Source organism: Mesoplodon mirus (genome assembly GCF_964341445.2).
Source record: "Mesoplodon mirus genome assembly, chromosome: 3".
Taxonomy (NCBI): Eukaryota; Metazoa; Chordata; class Mammalia; order Artiodactyla; family Ziphiidae; genus Mesoplodon; species Mesoplodon mirus.
The window spans coordinates 167,462,553-167,480,062 of NC_138978.1; the positions used below are offsets into that span (position 1 = coordinate 167,462,553).

Genomic DNA, 17,510 nt, shown 5'->3' on the forward strand with positions numbered 1-17,510 from the left:
AGGTCACTGGCTTGGCTCTGCACATGGGCAGAGCTATAGGCTGGGACTTCTCCTTGAGTGCCATTGCAAGCAGGGATGTGGTCTGCCAAGATTTCAGCATTGGTTGTTGTAAGTCCCACCTCCTTCTCTGTCTCTATCTGATCTCTAGAGCACAAGCCCCACAGATTCCCCTAGTGATCTCTATGAGGTGAGACCAAAGTAGGCATCCTGGGAAGCATTTTGCAATGCTGGGGGAGCTGGATGTCCACCTTGGGCTCTCACCTTGGGATGTTGTAAGGATAAATGAGATGTATGTGAGACACAACGTAGGCATGTGGTAGGTGACCAATAAATGTAGATTTCCCTTTTCTTTCCCTCCTTGAACACAGAGACTATGTCTTACACATCAACAACTACCATAGTGCTTTATACACAGATACTCAAAAGAATATCAAGGCTCCCCTTGGAGTTAAGGCACACAAGCTTAGGGTGAATGGCTGGGGTGGCGTATACTATGTAGCATAGCTATGTCTTTGAAACTTTACTGATCTTTTAAGGCTGATCATAAATGGCACTTAGAACATGAAGTCTCTGTTATTCACTTTAACCTGATGAGATCTCTGCTTTCTTTGAATCCCAAAGCTCTTTGTGGCATGTAGTATAGTAATTTGTATGCCCCTACTAACCTCTGGACATTGCTTTAACTTTGTAAATTTTCCCCCAAAACTCTTAGCACAGAGAGTTAAATAAATAGCAAGTATTTGATACTTATTTAAGATAATTTTAGCAAAACTCTGAATACATCTGCCTTTATCAATGAAGGCATGTCACTCACACAGGGCAATCTGTTGGCAACTGTGAAGGTAAGAGCCAACAAAAATGTAGAAGGAAAGGATTGGTGTGAAAGTGGAAGCAAGGTGCAGCCAAATGTAAATATATTAGTACTTGATTTCTTTTAATATTACAAATGCTAAACATAAGAAATTTTTGTATTATCTGTATTTTGTATTGGCTATTAAGCTTGTCCCTCAATTAACATAAAAAATCAATCAAGATCTGATAATCAATACCTAGCTGTACTATCAAACCTCACTAGTGTAAGAGTGGGTTCCCCCACTAAGTAGTATTGTGGCATCCACCTATTTTTTAAAAAGCATTAAAATGACTATTTAACTTATTACAATGATTAATATTTCATTGAACTAGACAATCCAATTTATCATTGATATGCAATTGATATGTCTAAATTACAATAAAAATAAATGACTGAACAATACATTTTAAAATAAAGTATTAAGAAGTTGGAGCATGGTGTGTCTCTAATAGTGAATATCCATCTTTGCTATGTATAGGAGCTTTGTCATGGAATCAGTATTGTTTTATTGGGGAAACAAAGAGATAAACATTAAAATCTTATAATTTAAGATATCAAAATGTCATCCATGGCTCTATGAAATACAAAACTAAATACCTGCCTCACATGTACAATCTGAGAATCAAGCATGATGTAATCACTGTTCGTTAACAAATGTTGATAATGGTCTGCCACCTGTATTAACAGAGGTGATCACTGAATGGAGCCAGTCTCTAAGCTTCACTGCTTCTCTCTGCAGTGAACTATAAAACAAAGCAGCCTAAGTGCTTCAAAAGTCTTTTAGACTCACCTGAAGTAACAGACATCAAGATGTTTTTTGAAGTAAAATTATAGGTTGGTAATTTAAAATAATCCCCTTATTTAGGATAAAACTAAGTTTTTTATTTCACATGATTGTGTTTCATGTCTTTTTGTAGTCAATCTACCTTTTTCCATGAAGATAATGAATATTCACTGATTTTGTTTTGTTTTCTTCAACAAAGGTGGATGCTAGTGACTGTTCTGAAAATCATAAATTAATGAGTCTTCATTTTCTATTTACAAATTGAAAAGCAAATAGATGAAAACTTCTGTTTATTTTCCTTTTAAATCAAATACATGCAAAAATACATTTAAATTTAATGTCTATTTGTAAGTCTTAAAACATGCTGTACCACATATTAGTTTGCTATGTGTGCTCAGTATAAGCTAGGGTCCAAAAGAGAATCGGCTGAGCAAATAATGATTAGTTTAGAAAGAACAGCATTGTTAGAGGCATTCATTCATGACCCCATTTGATCCTCACAGAATTCTGTAAGGTAGGTATTAATTTACATTTTAAATACTAGACTAGTGAAGTTCAAGGAAGTTAAGTGATTTGTCAACAACTACACATCTATTAAGTAAAGCCTGGACTTAATCCCCTGGCTGCACTCTTTTTGTGCCAGATACAAAATAAGACTCTACACTTTTAATACAGGTATTCAATATTCATAAAAACCCTAGAAGGATGATAATATTATTTTCACTTTATATTATAAATGAAGAAACTGAAGCTCAGGAAACTTGCCCAAGGTCATGTAACTTGAAAGGTATTAAACCACAATTCAAATTCATAGTTGTGCTTTTTACTATCTTTTGAAGGAGTTCAGCTTTGAAAGGGCAAAGAAACCTGAGAGAGCTAAATGGGAGGATCAAAAGAGGATTTTTTTTTAAGGTAAAATGTCTTGAGTATATTTATAGGACACAAAGAGAAGATGCTGGGTAATGGCTCCAAAGCACTGATGCAAGAATTAACAGAGAACAGGAAAACCTCTTGGATTTATAAGGAAAAAGTGATTTGGGAATATAGAAGGGCTTATTTAAAATATACTAAAACTCTTATTGTAAATAATCACTATAAGATAACGTGATGTATCTGTCTAGCATCCCATCTCCCTATCATCTGATGTCAAAATCTCCTTTCTTGTAGGAAAACCATTCCATTTTTCAGGAGGAGTTGATCCAGTTCACTGTCAGCACTGAGGTGGACTCAAGACTGGGCCAGCCCAATCAGATACCTTACCTTCCTGCCCTTAGTAATTAATTCAAGGATGGCAGATTCCCAAGGCAGGCCAACCAGAATCCTTCAGGGGTTTTGTTTGCTTATTTGTTTTGTTTGTTTGTTTAAGTGCAGGAGCTATAGCAAAAGAGGATCCCTTTTAAATGAAGTTGTAAAACTGAAAGGATATGAAGCCGGGCCAGTCTGCAGCCAGGCTGCCCACTTTGTGGCCTGCCCATATAAGTTAAGGCAAGAAAATGTAAGCAGAACAGAGATACAGAGACACAGATTTCTGATGACAAAATATGAACTCTGGAATCCAACCATATCAAAAGCATCTCTGCTCTGGACTTCCCAGTTATGTGAGCCAATATGTTTCCTTTTTAATTTAAACTACTTTTAGTTAATGTTATGTCACATGTAGCAGAAAGATGCCTAAATAATATAATGGCACAAATATTTTCACTTATATATAAATATAAAGACACTAGGAAGCCTCTATTTTGTTACCTTGGACTCTGTAGAATCCTTAATTTCAGGAAAACTAAGAAGTAGCTCTGCTTCTCATTTCTTATGCCCACTGGTTAAATCTTATCTGAAACTTGTCTTTTTTGGGGGAAGCATTTAAAGATCTGTAATTTTTAAACCTTATATTATTTTGAAATATGGCACACAGAAGAATACATAAAAGTTAAATTTACACTTCAATGAATATACAATTATGAAGTAAAAACAGATTAAGAACTAGAATACTGTTAATACTCCTGAAGATCCCTATGTGTCCTCACCCAGTCATGACTCCCAATTTCTCCTCAGAGAAATCACTGTCCTGGTTTTAACAGTAATCACTTCATTGGTATAATTTATATTTTCCATGAATGGAGCATCCTAAAAATAGAGTTTACTTTTGTCTGTTATTGAATTATACTAAAATGGAATCATACCAAATGATACCAATAATTTGCTTTCTTACTAAACATTATGTTTGTATGATTCATTCACATTAGCCTACATAGTGTGAAACGTTTCTTTAATTGCTGTATAGTGTTCCGCAAAATGAATATACCACAATTTATCCATTTTAATGTCTAATTATAATTCTAATATTAGACATTATAATAGTGGGCATTTGAGTTGTTCGACTATTATAAACACTGATCCTAAAACAATTTTAATACATGATTTTAGTGTACATGTTCATAAATTTGACTAAAGTATATATCTAGGAGTGGAGCTGCCTGGTATGCATATCTTTATCAGATAAAAGCCAAACTGGTTTCCAAACGAGTTGTGCCTGGTTACAGTTTTCGAAAAAAAACAATACTTTTAAACATTCTGGGTTAACCAAAACTAATGCTTTTTGCAGTTGGAAAGCTTCCATACATGTTGATATTAGTTTACATACAGTGATTTAACCTTAAAAAGGAGCATAATTTTCTGAAAGTCTAAAAAAGTATATGTTCAATTAAAAAAAAAAACCTTAAAGCTGCTTGACAATAAATATGTGAGAGAAATATATTGGGTTTAAAAATTATCTAAAATGTTTTATACGATTCTTAGAATAAATGAAATGTATAAAAGGACATTATTTATTACACTAATAATATAATGATGATATTACTGATAATTATTACATATTTAACTTCAAAGGCAGATAAACACTATAATGGTTACAAGCAGTCTGTGCTGTAACAGTTTTTCCAAACTGTAAATGATAAATTTCTTATAATTCCATCAATAGATATAACAACATCTATGTGATAAACATTTAATTCTTCCACTGCTTAAACTACTACAAGTTACAAAGCTATTATCAAAGCTTCTGGAAATTTCCAAGCACCAGGAGAAGATACTTATTTCTTAAAACTATCTAGACATGGAAAAACTTTAAAATTCTATATTTTTGTTCTTGAACCTACTTTCATTTTTGGTCTTTCTTTCCTCGTAGGCAGTGAATGTGAAATATAAATGACCATGGGTGAGGAAAAGACAGCATCCCAAAAAGAAGCAGGTTCTGACAATGATTAATATGGAGTTGCCAAAGGATGTCTGGCAGCAAAAAGAAGCAATAGCTTATGTAACTGATAAAAAATTAGTCAGTAAGACCCTAATAACATATCTCCCTGGAACCCAAGATAGTGTATTTGATGAATTGTTTAAGCTAGAGTGTATTCTTCTACCTATTTAAACCACAGAGGCAAAATTAAATATGGAAAAGAAAAAATTACAGTTAACTTCTCTTATTTAAATTGGTTAATGGATGGGTTGGTCAGTCAATGAAATATGCTGATTAACAGAATTATCACATATACTTTTAATTAAAAATTACAATGTAAGATTTTTTTCATTAACACTGAATATCAGTTCACCTTTCCTCCAGGATTCTGAAGGCATTTCTATATTTCCAGTTATTTTTACAAGCCATGGCAACAACTGCATAGTTCTATTAATGTAGAAAGTGTAGAAACTAAACTGAATTTCTATTCATCTTGTCACATACTTTGGAGGCAATTTTGTTGTATATATTTACAATGGCCGACTTTCCATGACCCTTGTAATAGGACAGTAGATAATGTAAAAAAAAAAAAAAAAAATCTGGGTTATTTGAGTTTCCTAGTAATTTGAATCACTGCCTCTCTTTTTTTTCTGGGAGGAAGTATGTCCAGAGAAATATGAACTTACAGTTGACTAAACTTCCGTTAAGTCTCAGAACAGATTTCCTGGAGTGATATTCTTCTCACTGAAGTTTAATCAGTATATTATAATGTGTTTAATGGGGCTACAGGTCTAAAATGCTAAACTGTGACATATTCAAAGATTACTTTGTGGAAGATAAAGCTTCACTATCCATGGCTTGGACATCGGCTGCTTGTCAGAATGATCATAAAATCTCCTTTTAGAAGAATGGTGGTTATGAAACTTGGTGAACACGTCTATGTCAGTGTTTATAGTCTTCAGCCCCCTGTGGTAGGGACCTGACTATTCTAACTACTAGGTGGGTTTAGTAATAGAACAAAGGCTCCAAGAATTTGTGACTATAAAGTACTTGATTATCACAAGAAATCTGAAGAACATGGGCTGTGGAGATGACAAAAAAAAGGACAGCAAGGAGAAGATCAAAAAGACCATAAACAGATAATGATGCCACAGAGAAGGAAGTCAAAGTTAAAGTGAATAATCACAATAGAACCACCGTATATTATTAGTATCATTAAAATCAAATGATCAGCATTAGGACCACGAGTCTATTATAATTGTTCTTCGTTTCCAGAATGCAAACCTAAAAGAAATGCTTTTGTTTTAAACTTGCTGGACCTCTCTGCTGCATTTGACATTATACAATGCTTCTTCTCTGTTGAAAATCCAGAAATTCTTCAAGGATTCCTCTTCCTCATCAGCCCTCTAAATATCTGGCATTCCTGGGATCTATCCTGTCCTTCTTCTATTTATTCTTCTTATATGGTCTAATCCACTCTCATGATTTCAGCTTTGATTCTTCCCCCAGTGTCAGTCTCCAATAAACAGTTGGTTGCTGGAAAGCTATACTCAGATATCCCCAAAATAGCACGCCACCCAAATTTCAAAATAAAATTCATCATCAACTCCTAACCTTTCTTCTCCATTCAATCTCAATGGACGTGTTTTCTATCTCAGCTCAAAATACCATACTTCATCCAGTCACCTAAGCAAGAAAACTAGACATGTTACCTCTGACCCTTCCTTTGTCAATCCACCCATGAAACCTAGCAATTTTGCCTCCTGCATGTTTTTAGATATTTTTAAAAAAATAAATTTATGTATTTATTTATTTATTTTTGGCTGCATTGGGTCTTCATTGCTGCGTGCAGGCTTTCTCTAGTTGCGGTGAGCAGGGGCTGTGCTTCGCTGCGGTGCGTGGGCTTCTCATTGTGGTGGCTTCTCTTGTTGCAGAGCACCAGCTCTAGGTGCGTGGGCTTCAGTAGCTGTGGCATGCGGGCTCAGCAGTTGTGGCTTGCAGGCTCTAGAGCACAGGCTCAGTAGCTGTGGTGCATGGGCTTTGTTGCTCCACGGCATGTGGGATCTTCCCGGACCAGGGCTTGAACCCGTGTCCCCTGCATTGGCAGGTGGACTCTTAACCACTGCGCCACCAGGGAAGTCCCCTCCTGCGTGTTTTTAATTGTTTTTCTCTCTGGGTCTCAATATCTCTCATTTAGATTGATGTTTCCTAACTGGTCTCTCTGCTATTGCTTGCTCCCTTCAGTTCAACTCTCTACATGGATATAATAATTTATCTGAAGTGAACATCTGATTGTCATTCCCTTGCTTCAAACTGATCAATGGCTCCTCATTAGCTTTAGCATAAAGCCCACATTTCTTGACATTATTAAAAAGTCTTCATAATTTGGTCCCTGCCCATATGACCATTTTTACCTCATACCTCTCTCTGCATACAATTTCTATAGCAACAGTATAGGAACAGTATTTCATACTGTTCCCTTTATACGCTGTTCTGGTTGTGTTTCCATACATTTGCTCATGTTGTTCCTTTTGTCTACCAATCTCTACTCCTTCTCTTACCCAGCTCACCTCCCCCAATCTCAATTATTTATGACCTGGCAAAGCTACCACCTCCTCTAGAAAGTCTTTTCTGAAAGTTCAGGCAGAGCTGAGTTGGATAATTCTCTTCTCTATTCTCTTATTCTGTGCATCGCTTTCACTTAGCACACTATAAGTTCCTCTATAGTGATCATCACAAAAATCAGCACAGATACATACAAAGAATTAAAATAATAGGTATGTGCATACATTACGTGTGCCCCATCCTAGCCCATGAGGCCTTTGAGAACACAAACGATAAATTATTCATATTTGTAATCCCACTTCCTAGCCCAGTACTGACAACTGATTCTCAATAAATGTTCTGTTAAATGAAGGTGACTAAGACAAAGGAGAGTTTACAAAAATAAATCAAAAAAAAGATAAAAGACTTCCTTGTCACATTCCTTCATCATGGCTCTGGTCCTGCTCATATTTGGGCAGTTACATTGACTTCTTTAATTCTAGAGGGTTCTAGTTAAAAATAACTCCAAATAAGCAATTTATTTCCTACCAGCCAGAAAAATTAATTCTACTGAGAAACTGTCCTGTTCGTGACATCAGATCTCTTACTTTATCACCAAAAGTACATTTTAAAAAAGATATGCCATGTGTAATTTCCATCAGGTAAATGAAGAATAAGAAGGGAAAACAAAACCAAGCAGCAAATAAAATAAACTTGGCAGCATCATGACCTTTATTACATGGAAAATTACTTACATGCAGCAGCAACACAGCAGCAAGAAAAGACTGTCCTTGACAGTACCCAATGTCTTCGTCATAGACAGAGTAGGCCTAGAGAAAAGATGGAAAGAAATAAGTATCATAAACATTCACAGAGTTTAACCTAAGTGCTAGCCCACATCAAGCTGCTGCTTGTTCTTGTCCCTGGACTGTCCACCACAATTTCACTGATCCCTCAATTTGGATGTGTGAGCCATTAGCACAGTGGGATCCCTCAAAGAGGCTGTACATTTCCTAAAGCAATTCTAGATGTACCATCATCCCCAGGTTCATCTTTAGAATCTGGAATAAAGAGATGCTCAGAGCACCCAAATTAATTTTTAAAGATCCATTATGGTTTGTGGTCAGGCAAATGAGACTGTGGGAGGCAGAAGCAAATAGTGGAAGAGGGAGGGAAGGTTCTACAGTTGATGTGGGAATTCTAATGCACCATACGGGGGAAACCTTAATGCTGTGAGAGTGCAGTGCAGATCCCCTAACCTAACAGAAAAAAAAAAAATCACCCTCTCTAGCCTCTACATGTTCTCAGACACCTTCTAAACTACTCTTGCACTTTCCAGAGGCTAAAGGGTGATTCCTCCCATCTATACCACTAGGGCAAACCAGAAACGTTTAGTATTGCCCTGCATTTTTAGCAGAAGGGCTGGGAGAGAGCCTCTTGCCACACATGCCACACACTATCATGAAATGTTCTGGCTATTTACCATCTTCAACATCATTCTAACCAGGCCGCTAGTACAGAGCCAGAGGCCCATTCACAGGAAATACAGTATCCCTAGAGAAGCAGCTATCATACAATTCAACTTAATATTCACCTTAGTCTTTATAGGAAAGGAAATAAGGTTGTATGCTTAATACTTCAAACTGCTGAGATTACCATTTTTTTAAAAAAAACACCCTGTTCAAGTTTTTAAGAGGTTGAATCAATTACAGTAGGCGGACCATGCTGATCAAAGACTATAGTATAGGAATTAGTAAGGTTTTGCTGTAAAAGTCCAAATAGTAAATATTTTAGGCTTTGAGGGACACTTACATATCTGTTGTATATTGTTTTTCTTTTCTTAAACAACCCCTTACAATATAAAAACCGTTTGTGGCTTTTGTGGATTAAGGGTAGTACTAAGTCAGACAGCGTAGGCTATAGTTTCCTGATCCCTGATTTAGAACAACAAAAACAAAAATCATTCAGACGCTTCTACATTTATTTTTAAAAGACAAACACCCCAACTGTGCTGTTTAAATCCTGGACATGTATCCCATTCCATGTATCCCACCTATCTGTTGTGCTTCATTAAAGTGAGGGGAATCTCCATTTAATGCACTATGATTTTGTGAGTATAAAAATACTCTCTGGGGCTTCCCTGGTGGCGCAGTGGTTGAGAGTCCGCCTGCCGATGCAGGGGACACGAGTTTGTGCCCTGGTCTGGGAAGATCCCACATGCCGCAGAGCGGCTGGGCCCGTGAGCCATGGCCACTGAGCCTGCGCATCCGGAGCCTGTGCTCTGCAACGGGAGAGGCCACAACAGTGAGAGGCCCGCGTACTGCAAAAAACAAAAAACAAAAAACAAACAAACAAAAAACCTCTCTGTCCAGGGCAGTGGTTATCAAAGATAAATACGAATGGTTACCATAGGGAGGGTAAGTAGGGTATCTCCCATATGCCAAGGTAGTCAGAATACAGGGACTAGAACTCTTTTTTTACTTAAAAAAACTTTATTGAAATATAGCTTATATGCAGTGAAATGCATATTAATTTCACAATTCTTTGAGTCATTTATGTAACCCCATCATTATAGAGTATTTCCATCATTCTAGAATGTTCCTCTTGCCTCTTTGCAGTCAAACCATCTCCACCCCAGGCCACCAGTAATCTGATTTTTTTCACAATCTATTATTAGCTTTGCTTTTTTTTTTTTTTTTTTTGCTGGGTACGCGGGCCTCTCACTGTTGTGGCCTCTCCCGTTGCAGAGCACAGGCTCCGGACGCGCAGGCTCAGCGGCCATGGCTCACGGGCCCAGCCGCTCCGTGTCATGTGGGATCTTCCCAGACCGGGGCACAAACCAGTGTCCACTGCATCGGCAGGCGGACTCTCAACCACTGCTCCACCAGGGAAGCCCCAGCTTTGCATTTTTAAAAGAATTTCATATAAGTGGATTAATATAATATATACTCTTTTGTGTCTGGCCTCTTTCACTCAGCATAATGTTTCTGAGATTCTTCCATGTTGTTGCATGCATCAGTAGTTCATCCCTTTTAATCAGTGAGTAGTATTCCACTGTATGAACATACCACAATTGGTCTATCCATTCTCCCATTGATGAACATTTGGGTTTTTTTCCAGTTTGGAGCTAGTACAAATAAAGCTGGTTTGTATACACAAGGCTTTGTGTGTACATAGGTTTTCATTTCCCTTGGGTAAATACTGAGGAGTGGAGGTTCACGGTTCAAACGATAGGGGTATGTTTAAGTTTATAAGATATTGCCAAATTATTTTGCAAGGTGGTTGTTCAATTATTGCATCCACACCAGCAAAATATAAGAGTATTCACTACTTCAGATCCTTGTCAATACTTGACATTGCCAGTCTTTTTCCTTTTATTAATTCCTGTGGTTTTGACTTAAGTTTCTCTGATGGCTAATGACATAGAGCATATTATCATGTGCTTTTAGGCAATTGATACATATTCTTTTGTGATTATCTCATCAAGTTCTTGCTCATTTGTTTAATTGGGCTGTTCATCTTATTATTGCTGATTCATGGGAGTTCTTTATACATTCTGTTGACAAGATCATTGTCTGTCATATGTATTACCAATATTTTCTCCCAGTGTGTGACCTGCCTTTTCATGCTCTTAATGGTGTCTTTTGAAGTACTACTGTTATCTTTTAACCTTCTTCTGCCAATGTTGATATTATGACACTCTCTTCTAATAAGAGAAAAATTATATCATGGAATCATTAGCTAAGGAATTTGAAAGAAGCTTTTCTTCATTATAACCAGTTTCCAGAGCTCAGCCTAATTTTAGAAACTGAAAGATGGGTTAGCATCCTTCTACTTATTTAATTTTCTTTGATTTATATAGTTATGAGTCCTTATTTATACTTTTATCCAGAGCTCATGGGTGTGTGTGTGTGTGTGTGTGTGTATGAGTTAGGGTGGAGGGAGAGTTACAGAGAGAAAAGAGAAGGAAAAAATAACAAAGAAAGGGGAAAGTTTCTAATACTATCCCTATTTAGTGCATTCCTGATGGTGCTCCATCACTTCCTTTTCCATGAACAAGGAACTCTGAGATCTGTTGATAAGAGATTATGTCACATATATTTTCAAGGCTTCCCTTACCCATAAAAGATGTCTAAGTTGAGGATTCCTTAAAACTGGGGATCTCTAAAGTCAATCATGTTTCATCAACCCTGACAAAACTTTGACAAATGTTTGATCCATCTTTATATATTTCATGTTTACTGAGAAGTGTGCTATTTATATGCTCGTTTGCGTTACAAGAGAAGTCGAATATAAAATGAAGGTCCACAACACACCAAAGAAGGGATGAACTCAGTGACCTCACAAACTATTCTCTAACTGGAGAGCAGAGAACAAAAGTGCAAATCAGCAATGTATTGATCTTACTTTCTAATTGTGTTATGGCTTTGGATTAGGTTAGCAACAAAAATGACTTTTCAGAGGTCACATACTAAATTTGATTTTATGCTTCACAGGTTGAAAAACACAATGCTCTAGCAAGTTCTTTCCCTTGGAGTTCTTCTAAGCACTGTTTGGCTTTATTCTAAGCCTTCTGTGAGTTGAACCAAATCCTTTCCCTCTATCTGAAACTTGCCTCTCTTTGCACCATACCTCTCCCCACTCCTCATTTTAATTGTTTTTCTGGCCAGATGCCTGCTTTCAGACTGACTTTCAAAAACCATCTGAGTACCACTTCTATAATGGAGGAGTAATTCCTACTGGACCAACCTTCCCCCTGGTAACAAATTTAAACTATATCGAGACAAATATATAAAACAACTATCTGAAGGCCTTGAACAAAAAAGCAGGAAGAAACTGGAGGGGAAAATAAACTTGGATGAAGGGAATGACACTGGGTAAAATTCTCATTCTTTATGGCTTTTGCTGGAGGTCATGCAGCAGTGTGGATGGCTAAAACTTGGATATAAAACTGTAGACTTATTCGTTTGAAGAACCAGGGAACAGATTGGGGTGACCATAACAGCTAGAAAGCGAGAGTGGAAACACTAGGAAAAAAAAAGTAACAGAAGAGAAGCTTTTACTACACTTAGTGTAAAAGTATTTACAAAATCCAAGACAAGGTAAAACTGATACATATATAGACAAATAATTAATTGAACAAAATAAAAAGTCTAGAAGTAGAGCCACACTCATACAGTCATTTAATTTCAACAAAGTTACCAAGATAATACATTGAGGAAAGGAAAAATTTTTATATATGTAAAAATGTAAATACATAAAAACTGTTTCGACAAATGTGCTCAAACAATTGGATATCCATATGGGGGAAATAAATGAACCTTGATCCCTACTTCACTTCATATGCAAAAATTAATTCTAGATGTACTATGCTCCTAAACATAAAACTAAAACTATAAAGCTACTCAGTGAAAACAAAGAACATCTTTGTAACTTGGTAAATGCAAAGGTTTCTTAGCCAGGGCACAGACACATTAACTACTAAAAAAATAAACTGATACAGTAGACATCATCAAAATTTAGAAACCTCCACTGATAAAAGGACACCATTAAGAAAATAAATAGGTAAACCACAGACTGGAAAATATTTGCAAATATATCTAAACATAAAGTCTTGAATCAGAATATATAAAGAACTCCTACAACTCAATGTCAAACAATCTAAGTTAAAAATGGACAGAAGATATGAAAAGACACTTTACAAAGAAATATCTATGAATGGGCAATAGGAACGTGGCCAAGTGTAGAGGATGTGAAAACGGTGGATTAAGGAGGATGTGGAACTCACCTCTCCCCATGAACACATCAAAAACACATCTACTTGTGGAACAACTGTCACTGACAACTAACTGGACACTGGCAGAAAGACTCCTGTACAACCAAGACTGTAAGAAAGATCCACAAAGAATTGAGTAGGAAGGGAAGGGAAGTGATCAGGTTGGGACCTGTGCCACTAAGAGGAGACTCAGAGGAAAAGGGAGATTACATGAGTAGAGATCCTCCCTGGAGAGTGAGTGATGTGAGCCACATACTGGGTGCCACAGCCTTGGGGACCAACACAGGAAAGACAAGCTCCTTGGCTGATTGGAGGGCCAATGGGACTAACAGGAAGGCTGTGAAAAGACTGGACTTCACTTGTAAGAAGCATGAACATGCTCGCTCCTGAAGCAGGACAGAGAGGGTGGTTTGTAAACTGCTGGTCAGCTTCCTGTGACCACTCCAGTGTGTGCCCCCATTTGAACCAAATGAACATTCTAGCCCTGCTTTCTTCATAGCGCAGCTCCACACTGGGGTGAGGGCTGCCATGGTTGAGGAGGGAGCTTGGCTGTGAGACACAGAGATGGCTCAGACCCAAAGCGGCATCTGAGCAGGCAGAGGGAACGATTATTTACACAGGCAGTGTGTCAGAAGCAGTGTGGGTCTCAGACCCCAATTGGACTGCCACAGCCCAAGCCCTGACCTACCCCAAATGCCCACACCAGCACCTCTTGCTCAAACACCATCCCTCTGGGGACAGGGTGCCAGTGCTGGGAAGGGAGAGAGCACATACTGTTCAATTTCATTTGTCTCCAGGTATTTTTAAATTTCCTCTCTGATTTCTTCAGTATCTACTGGTTGTTGAGTAGCATACTGTTTAGCCTTCACATGTTTGTAGTTTTTTGTAGTTTTTTTCTTGTAGTTAATTTCTAGTCTCATATCATTGTGGTCAGAAAAGATGCTTGATATGATTTTAATCTGCTTAAATTTATTAAGACTTGCTTTGTGGCCTAGGGTTAATGTTCCATCTGCACTATCAATTTCTCCATTTATGTTTGTTAATGTTGGCTTTATGTATTTAGGTCTTCCTGTGTTGGGTGCATATATATTTATAATTGTTATATCTTCTTCTTGGACTGATCCCTTTATCATTAAGTAATGTCCTTCTTTGTCTCTTGTTACAGTCTTTGTTTTAAACTATATTTTGTCTGATACAACAAGTATTGCTAGCCCAGCTTTCTTTTTTTATTTCCATTTTTATGAAATATCTTTTTCCATCCTATCACTTTCACCATCTGTGTCTTTAGATACGAAGTGAGTCTCTTATAGGCAGCATATATGAATCTTACTGTTTTTAAATCCATTCCACCACTCTATGTCTTTTGATTGGAGCATTTAGTCCACTTACATTTAAAGCAGTTCTTGATGGGTATGTCCATATTGCTATTTTGATAACTGTTTTCTGGTTGTTTTGCAGTTCTTTTTTGTTCCTTTATTCTTCTTTTGCTCTCTTCCTTATTGATTTGATTACTATTTTTAGTGTTATGTTTAGATTCCTTTCTCTTTTTTTATGTGTATCTATTATAGATTTTTGGTTTGTGGTTACCATGAGATTCATACATAACAACCTATATATATATACATGATAAGCTGATGATCACTTAAGTTGGAATGCATTTTTATTCACCCATCCCCAACTTTAATGTTTTTGACATGATATTTTACATTTTTTTTTTTTTTTTGTGGTACGCAGGCCTCTCACTGTTGTGGCCTCTCCCGTTGCAGAGCACAGGCTCCGGACGCACAGGCTCAGCGGCCATGGCTCACGGGCCTAGTCTAGTCTCTCCGCGGCATGTGGGATCTTCCCGGACCGGGGCACGAACCCGTGTCCCCTGCATCGGCAAGCGGACTCTCAACCACTGCGCCACCAGGGAAGCCCCATTTTTTGTTTTGTGTATCCCTTAACTACTTACTGTGGATATAGATGACTTTACTATTTTTTTCTTTTAACTTTTGTACTAGCTTTACAAGTGGCTGATTTACTACCTTTATTGTATGTTTGTCTTTATTGATGAGATTTTTCCTTTTGTAATTTTTGTATTTAAATTTATGATCTTTTCTGGTTAGTGAGTTCCCTTTAACATTTCCTGTATAGCTCATTTAGTGGTGCTCAACTTTTTTAGTTTTTGCTTGTCTGTAAAACTCTTTCTCTCTCTTTCAAATCTGAATGATAACCTTGTTGGGCAGAGTATTTTTTCTTGTAGATTTTATTCTTTAATCACTTTGAATATATCGTGCCATTTCCTTCTGTCCTGAAAGTTTTTGCTGAGAAGTCAGTTGATAGCCTTATGTATGGGTTTCCTTGTACATAACTCGTTGCTTTTCTCTTGATGCTTTTAAGATTCTCTATCTTTAATTTCTGACATTTTAATTACAATGTATCTTAATGTGGACCTCTTTGGGTCCATCTTGTTTAGGACTCTCTATGCTTCCTGGACCTAGATGTCTGTTTGCTTTCATGGGTTATGGACATTTTCAGCTATTATGTCTTCAAAAAATTTCTCCAAGCCCCTTCTCTCTTCTCTCTCTGGGACCCTATAATGTGAATGTTAGTATGCTTGAGGTTGTCCCATAGGTCTCCTAAACTATCCTCATTTTTAAAAATTATTTTTCCTCTTTTCTGTTCAGCTTAGGTTATTTCTTCTACTTTGTCTTCAGTTCGCTGATCTGTTCCTTTGTATCATCTTATCTACTGTTGATTTCTCCTAGTGTATTTATTTGTTCAGCTATTTGGTTCTTCTTTATATTTTCAAACTCTTAAAATTTTCACTGTGTTCACCCATTCTTCTCCTGAGTTTGTTGAACATCTTTATGATTGTTACCTTGAACTTTTTATTGGGTAGATTGCTTACCTCCTCCTTGTTTAGTTCTTTTTCTGAGGTTTTGCCTTGTTCCTTCATTTGGAACATATTCCTCTGCCTCCTAATTCTGCGTAATTCTCTGTGTTTATTTCTGTGTATTAGGCAGGTCAGTTATGTTTCCCAATATTTGAGAAGTGGCCTTAGGTAGGAGTTGTCTTATGGGGCACAGCAGCACACTCCCTTCTGGTCACCAGAACTTTATGCTCTAGGGGTATCCCCTATGTGGGACCCTTCTGTTGTGGCAGGGTGCACTGGTAGTCAAGGCTGGCCCCTGACCTGGCTGGTCGCCAGGACCTCCTCATGTGGAGGCTGCCAGCTGGTGGTGGGTGGGGCCAGGTCCTGACAGGGACCTGCAATTTACTTTAAAGTATTAAAATACTTTAAAGTATTCAAATGGATTAATTAATTGATTATAAGGGTAGATGGACAGAGACATATGTGATAAAAAAGTAACAAAATATTATAGAATCTAGGTGACAGGTTTATGGATGTTCACCGTACAAGTCTTTGAGTTTTTCTGTGTATTGGAAAATTTTTTGTATCTTTTGGGGGAAAAAATCTGTGTCTGTATTCTGTCTCTTCTCTCTGGACTATAGACTACTCTTCTGGCTGGGGTCCCAAGAGAACTTTACATATTCATTCAGCAAGTCACTATTTACTGAGCACCTATTATGTAATCAAACATTGTGCTGAGGTAGACGCCAAGATGAAAAGATATGGTCTATACTCCTCAGCTCAGAGTCTTGTACAAGAGTTCAGCATGTACAATGGAAAAGTACACAGTGAGATAAGTTCTGATAGTTATATGGAAGATCAGAGGGAAAGGGTGGGTAACCAGGTCATAATGCCAGGAATAGAGACAAAGGCAAGGGAGGCATCTCAGACAAGGTGATACTGTCTTAATCTTAAAGAAGAGGATGTGACCAGAATTGCTGCAAGCCTGGCCTCACATTCTTGAAGGAAGAATACAGACATGCTTTAGGTATGCTGCAGGGAAAAGGCATGTACAAAGGCAGACAGTGCCAGACACTGTGATAAGTGCTTTTCTACATTTTCAATTAATCCTCACAAAGCCTATGAGATAAGAAAAGTGACATTTAGAGAGGGTAATTAACTTGGGCAAGGTCACATAGCTAGAGCCAGAATTTGAACCCAAATCTTTTCAAATACAGAGCCTGTACACTTAATACCTTTATTACACCACTGCTATAGATTGTGTTCTCCCAAAATGAAGGAGGGCCTATTTTCTGATTTGCCTTGGGGGTCAAGAGAGATAGGAATAATATTCCATATTCTCAAAAGAAATGACAATCTGACCAAGGGCAGCTTAATATTTTTCAATCCATAACTCATGGGTTTAGGGAAGGAGAACTTTCAATTTCTTTATGTAATATTCATGTTTATTAACATAGTGACTAC

General features: G+C 37.3%; 1 protein-coding gene across 3 annotated transcripts in view; it reads right to left on the minus strand.

Moving 5' to 3' along the window:
• RABGAP1L (RAB GTPase activating protein 1 like) overlaps positions 1–17,510 on the minus strand; it is a 689,539-nt gene that overhangs the window by 242,600 nt on the left and 429,429 nt on the right. For all 3 annotated transcript variants that reach the window (XM_082612933.1, XM_082612934.1, XM_082612935.1), the window contains exon 15: positions 8,169–8,243. In XM_082612933.1, coding sequence (XP_082469059.1) covers positions 8,169–8,243 — 75 coding nt within the window. The remainder of the gene's footprint in view (positions 1–8,168; positions 8,244–17,510) is intronic.